The following is a 6413-nucleotide window of genomic DNA, read 5'->3' as shown; positions in this document are numbered from 1 at the left end:
TGGCTCTTCATAACCCGTCTCCACCATATCAAAAAACTCCTTTGATTTGAGAAAATTTTCCATCAACATTGCCCAATGATCATAGTGACCATCGAACCTTGGGATGGCGGGCTGAACGTAGCTCTTAACTTGTTTTTCTACTGTCATTCTTGTTGCTACAAGATCGCTCTAATACCAGTTGTTGGTGACAACAAAAATTGAAGTGAAATTGAGAGGAGGAGTGATTTGAATGATTGGAAAGGGAGGTCATTTTATAAGACGGGATTTCATTGCTTCCCGGAGTTGGTTGGAATTTTTGTGGATGAAATTTCTTTCACCTCCTCCTTCTCCGTAGTAACTAAATTTGTTAAACAAATTACTATTTTTTCTTTCTTTAGAAATGTATCTACTAGTGTCCCTTCGTAGTAACTAAATTTGTTAAACAAATTACTATTTTTTCTTTCTTTAAAAATGTATCTACTAGTGTCCCTTCAACAAATCATTTGACCCTCGATCAAGATTTGGTTGAAAACCTTCGATTTATGACTGGGTTGGAATGCTTTGACTTCCCGTACTTGTTTCGTCTTAACTGAGACTAGTTTCTAACTATGAATCTCGAGATTGATGTTTCTCGTGTCTTCGAGTGTTTTCCTCTTTCATTTATAATAAATGTGAATAAAAGTTATATATTATGTATATTAAGTTTAATTGGAAAAAATGAATGATAATTTGATAAGAAAAATCTCCAAACTTTTCAAAACGTTATATTGGGCTTGGACCATACAAGCCCATGTCGTATGGTCCGTTTAATTTTTGGGCCGAGCCATGATCTTACGAACCGGGTCAGAAATGGCTGAACCGGAAACCCATAAAACCCGCCCCCTCGTCTTGCTTGGCAAGAAAGGGTCTGATTAAACCTCAACACAAAAGACTGAAGTTGCTTCTTCTTCTTCTTCTTCTTCCTTTGTAGGTAAGTAGATCTCCATTTTCTTTAGTTTTCATCGCTGAAAATTAGATTTTGGTGCTGAGTTTGTCTTGCTCCTGCTTTTGAAATGTTCTAATTTCTCTGTTTTTCCGCAGAATCTAGACGGATTTCTTTCATTGAAGCGCAAAATGTTTCTGACCAGGTAATCTAGTGCAATTTTTGTTTTCTCTTTCCTCTTGTTGTGTTGTTTCTATTGTTTGATTTTTCGGTCTCTCCTTTTATGTGGATTTTTTCAGGACTGAATATGATAGAGGTGTGAATACTTTCTCTCCTGAAGGACGATTGTTCCAGGTTGAGTACGCGATTGAGGCTATTAAGGTAGTCTATCTTTTTCTTCCTCTTCGCTATCACAGTTCTTAGTTATTTTGATTAAATTTATAAAATGTTTGTGAGATTAGGAGAAGACTGGTAAGTTGAGTGACAGGACACGAGCATAATTTGCTCCACGTTTTTTTTTTGTTTATTTTATTGAATCAACTGCTTTCCCCCTTAATTTTTCCAGCTTGGTTCGACGGCAATTGGTTTGAAAACGAAGGAAGGCGTTGTGCTTGCGGTTGAAAAACGTATTACATCTCCACTACTGGTCTGCCCCTTTTCCTTAAGAATGTCTAAGTTTGTATATATCCCAAGAAGTTTTTATTGGTGGTCAATTGCATGTATTTTCATGTTTAGCTCAAGTCAAATGCCGGGTAGTCGATATTGAAATAGAACGTTATTATCTGCTTTACCTGAAATTTAGTTATTGACCCATTATCTGTTTGTACTTTGAGAGCCTTTCCTTTTTGGATCTTGAATTCTAATAGTGAGCTTAGCACTATTTTTGTTGAAACTTTTATTTAGGAACCAAGTAGCGTGGAAAAAATCATGGAAATTGATGAACATTTAGGATGTGCGATGAGTGGATTGATTGCTGATGCTCACACACTTGTTGAGCATGCTCGAGTTGAGACCCAGGTGCTGTTGATGACTTGCCTTGCATCTATTGTTGATATCTTTTCAAAGACAAACTATTGAATTTTGAACTTCATATCTGTAGAACCATCGTTTCTCATACAGTGAGCCAATGACTGTGGAGTCTACAACACAAGCTCTTTGTGATCTAGCCCTAAGATTTGGCGAAGGCGATGAGGAGTCCATGGTTATTACCCATCTACTTTTTCTATTCATTTACCCTATCTATGCTCCACTTCATGTTAAGTTATTTGTTCCAGTAAACTGGCTTTATAATGGCAATGAATTAACACCATTTATTTACTTACTTAGCAAATCCCTTTAAAATATAACCTTCATATGTAATATTTGATTAGGGAATTATTTCATGCTCTCTTTACATATGTCAAAGTTTATGAGTTTGTGAATTACTGACATTCTGATGTTATCCATATGAATATAATTTAGATATTACTATATTTTTCCTGTTATTACTTTGAAATGAAGTCAATATCGAGTCCTAGTAAAAAGTTGGAGGGCTGTATTCCGCATAATCATCCTCTGTTTTCTCGAAAGAATTTGATGCCTTTTATTTTCCGTGTTTAAAAGAATACATGGTGTTAGTATTTCAAAATTTCACTTGCTAACACATTTTTTTCTCTATACAGTCTCGACCATTTGGTGTAGCTCTTCTTATTGCCGGCCATGATGAGAAGGGGCCCAGCTTGTAAGTTTACCACTGATAAACAGTAAACTGATTTATGTGATTAGTTGTTCTCTGCATTCTGTATTTTGCACTTTTTTTTTGCATCATTCCATTGGCATGGCATGGAAAAGAGGTTATATCATTTTATTTAAGAATAAAAACCTCCATTTTTGGGTACTTTTATCATTGAGATAAATTCATACTTCTACTAGGTGTACCCAGGAAAAAAAGGGTTAAAATCGCAACTGTTGAAATTTATGCGATACTGCTTGATTAGCTCCATTCAGATCTTTTAAATGAGGGACTTGTAGTGTAGATAAACGGTAAGTCGAAGAATTAAATGGTCATCCCCAACCCTAATGACATAGGTGATTACAAATTGAAAAGATTCTGATGAGTGAAAAATCAAGAAAAAGATAACATCTCAATACTACACTTTGGTAACGTAAATTGAAAGGGATCGCATAATACTCAATTGATCATTTTTGTCCCAAAGATCCTCATTTTTCTATTCAAATCACAGTCAAAATAATCAAGATAGACTCAACCATTTGTGAGATCCCAGTAGAGGGGAACAAATTATTCCTTATAAGGGTGTGGAAATCTCACCTTTTTAGACGTGTTTTCAAACCTTGAGGAGAAGCCCAGAAGAGAAAATCCAAAGAGGACAATATCTGCTAGCAGTGAGCTTGGACTTTTATATTTTTCCTTAAAACCAAGAACCAAATGGCAGTTGGAGCAAAAATAATTTATATGGTAGGTGAAGCATTGTTAGTGTACCCACCTACATGGGACAAAGTTGTAAGGCTGTACTGAATAATAAAGGACTTCGAGAGAATGAGTTCATTCCATAGTGGTTTCCTTCTTAAGATATAATTTCAATATAGTAGAGTCAAATTCGTGTTGTGAGATTAGTATAGGTGCGTGCAAGTTGGCTTAGGACACTCCGAACATTAAAAAAGGGTTGTACTGTAATTAGGGATGTGTCAGTTTATAGTTGGTTTAGGTGAATGTTTTTGGGACATTCTGGTGGTTACAACTAGAAAGAAGACATTGTGGTGTTTCTTATAATAATATAAAAATAAAATTAAGGTTTTCATTAAGAACGTCCACTTCAATGATTCTCCTTTGGTGTTGCTTCTGGATTTATTTCTTTTCATGATTATCCCCTTTGCATGATTATTGTTGTTTTACCCATTCTTAATCGTTATATTCTATTTTTTACTGGTTTCTATCTCATGAATGCATCTTCTAGCTTTATGAACTGAGATTCCGTTTGACACTCGTACATCTAATTTTAAGTGCTTCTGTGGCCACTGCATTCATTTACTTTTTAATGTCTAATAGCATTTTTTAAAAATTTATTTATTACTTTATTGCATCATCAATGCAATATTCAAGAATATCTGTGATAGCATTGTATATTACTTTAACATTCATACCTCCGGAATTGGCAAAATATGATGTTTTCCCCCTCGGTTCTTAACCTGAGATCTGTGGTATGCAGATTCTACACTGATCCATCTGGCACTTTCTGGCAATGCAATGCTAAAGCTATCGGTTCAGGTTCTGAAGGTGCAGATAGCTCTCTGCAAGAGCAATACAACAAGGTATGTTTTCTACTTTAAGTGTCAGATATTATTACTGAATTCTATGGTGGCTTGTAGCATGTAGTAGACCGACCTTTCGTTTTTCATCTATTTTCAAAAACCTAGACAGATGAAGAACATCCCAAACCCATATATTTTTTGTCCAATCATACAATTTTGGTAGCTCAACTTGGACAAAATTAGACTAAGAATGGCGTTTTATTTACAAGCAATATGAGGTGAGCTATGGTGACGTTTTATCTACATTTTGATTTCTTTGTGGAAGTTAAAATGTGAAAACTTGATATATATTTGATATTACAAACCACCATGGGGATGACCTAGTAGTCAACAAGGACCATATAAATAATAAAGAGCTCAGAGGAATGGATTCAAGCTACCATACCCACATTGGTTGGGGACACAATCCCACGTTGGTTGGGGAGGAGAACGAAACACCCTTTATAAGGGTGTGGAAACTTTTCTCTAGCAGATGCGTTTTAAAGCCTTGAAGGAAAGCCGGAAAGGGAAAGCCCAAAGAAAACAATATCTGCTAGCGATGAGCTTGAGCCGTTACAAATAGTGTAAGAGCTAGACACCGGATTATGTGCCAGCGAGGAGGTTGTTCCCCAAAGGGGGTAGATACGAGGCGGTGTGCCAGTAAGGATGTTGGGCCCCGAAGGGGTGGACATGTCATTGATAGGAGAAAGGAACGAGTGCTAGCGAGGACACTGGGCCCCGAGGGGGGTGGATTGTGAGAATCCCACATTGGTTGGGGACACAATCCCACATTGGTTGAGGAGAACGAAACATCCTTTATAAAGGTGTGGAAACCTTTCCCTAGTAGACGCATTTTAAAGCCTTGAGATATATAATATAGGTAAATATATGTATATATAATATTTACAAGCAAAATGAGATATGTCTAATTCTCTCGTAGTTTGAATATTAAACAACGAACATTCCTTGCATTCCTTATTATTATTATTGTTATTATTTTTGGATAAATCTGGCCATTTTTCTCTAACCAACGGGTTCCAACAACGTTTAAAACTTTTACACACATGTTTAAGCACTTTAAATCTCCGTTTTTGCCACATATGTAAAATGGATTTATAGGGTATTTGTTCAATATCACCTCCATTGATTGCAGGACCTAACTCTTCTAGAAGCTGAAACCATAGCACTTTCCATTCTGAAGCAAGTTATGGAAGAGAAGGTAAATAAATAGTAAATAGTGCTTTTGTAATCCTGTTTGTGCAATATAATTCTAACACTATCTTTCGCCATCAAATCTGTGCCCCTCCGATCACAGGTGACTCCGAATAACGTTGATATTGCAAAGGTGGCTCCGACATACCATCTATACACCCCTGCCGAGGTCGAGGCAGTCATTAGCAGGCTATGAGATGTTCTTTCCAAGATCCTCCGAACTGCTGTCATGTTCCTTGTCACTTGCATGTAGTTGTACTCTTCTTTGTCTGCGAGGGAGAATCTCAGGTTTCCAGCTACTTTACAAACTTTGGGTGCGTCGTGTTTACTGATAGCTTACAGATTAATTATGGGACATTCTTGATGGTTTATTAGATGAACATGATTCTGATGCGCCATTTTGTTCCAAAACGTGAGAATGAATACCTTCCAACAGGAGACATTCTAGTTACCAGCAAGCAAATTTATTGTCCCTACACTTCCTCGTCCTTTTTCATTTAAAGCAGTTAAAATTTCCCCTCATTTTTTTTATATGAATTTTTGAATTAAAATTTCTCATTTTGAATTATCAAAAGGAAAACTACATGGAACTTTGTCCTTTTTCTTTGTGCAAAATTGAATGCCTTGCAACATTTTTTTTTTTTTTTTGTTAGTATAGCGTGGGTTACACCACATGCATGTTATGAAAGTCTTTAAAACTATGCTTTTATCTGAGATTCCCATGGAAAACTTTTAAGACGTAAATGATAAAATTAATCCTTGATTTTGTAAAATTCTGTTCTTAGTTCAAACAAAAAACAATACTCATAAAAAGAATGGAAGAACGGTTGTGGAAATAAACTCTTTGCTCGAAAATAGTGAGTATTAAAAATTAGTGACCTCATTCGTGGAACGACTCAATTTTCTAAAATTTTAGATAGGCTTAGGCTTTTTATCTTATGCATGTTTAAGTCATTTAAAGTGGAAAATGAAAACATGTTTGTTGCGAACTCGTACATTTTAACATAACACA

The 6413-nt window shown here is 35.9% G+C and overlaps 1 protein-coding gene across 2 annotated transcripts; it reads left to right on the top strand.

The window, feature by feature from the left end:
• Positions 1 to 873: 873 nt before the first annotated feature.
• On the top strand, positions 874 to 5877 carry LOC111457309 (proteasome subunit alpha type-5-like). Of its 2 annotated transcripts, none has more exons than XM_023099539.1 (10): positions 874 to 949; positions 1060 to 1106; positions 1201 to 1282; positions 1467 to 1547; positions 1805 to 1918; positions 2001 to 2102; positions 2563 to 2621; positions 4108 to 4210; positions 5343 to 5408; positions 5505 to 5877. In XM_023099539.1, the coding sequence occupies exons 2-10, from the start codon at positions 1093 to 1095 to the stop codon at positions 5595 to 5597; spliced, it is 714 nt and encodes a 237-aa protein (XP_022955307.1). In that variant the 5' UTR covers positions 874 to 949; positions 1060 to 1092; the 3' UTR covers positions 5598 to 5877. The 2 variants fall into 2 exon arrangements, with proteins under 2 accessions (XP_022955307.1, XP_022955308.1); XM_023099540.1 differs by having other exon boundaries at positions 927 to 945.
• Positions 5878 to 6413: the final 536 nt, after the last annotated feature.

This window comes from Cucurbita moschata, unplaced genomic scaffold, assembly GCF_002738365.1.
Source record: "Cucurbita moschata cultivar Rifu unplaced genomic scaffold, Cmos_1.0 Cmo_Scf00019, whole genome shotgun sequence".
NCBI lineage: Eukaryota > Viridiplantae > Streptophyta > Magnoliopsida > Cucurbitales > Cucurbitaceae > Cucurbita > Cucurbita moschata.
The sequence above is the reverse complement of the archived record's forward strand: the minus strand, read 5'-3'. Positions and strand labels throughout refer to the sequence as shown.

Excerpts from the sequence above, each read along its gene's own strand:
- LOC111457309 (XM_023099539.1), top strand. Across the intron at positions 1,283-1,466 it reads ACGCGATTGAGGCTATTAAG|CTTGGTTCGACGGCAATTGG; the intron begins GTAGTCTATCTT and ends TAATTTTTCCAG. Across the intron at positions 1,919-2,000 it reads ATGCTCGAGTTGAGACCCAG|AACCATCGTTTCTCATACAG; the intron begins GTGCTGTTGATG and ends TCATATCTGTAG.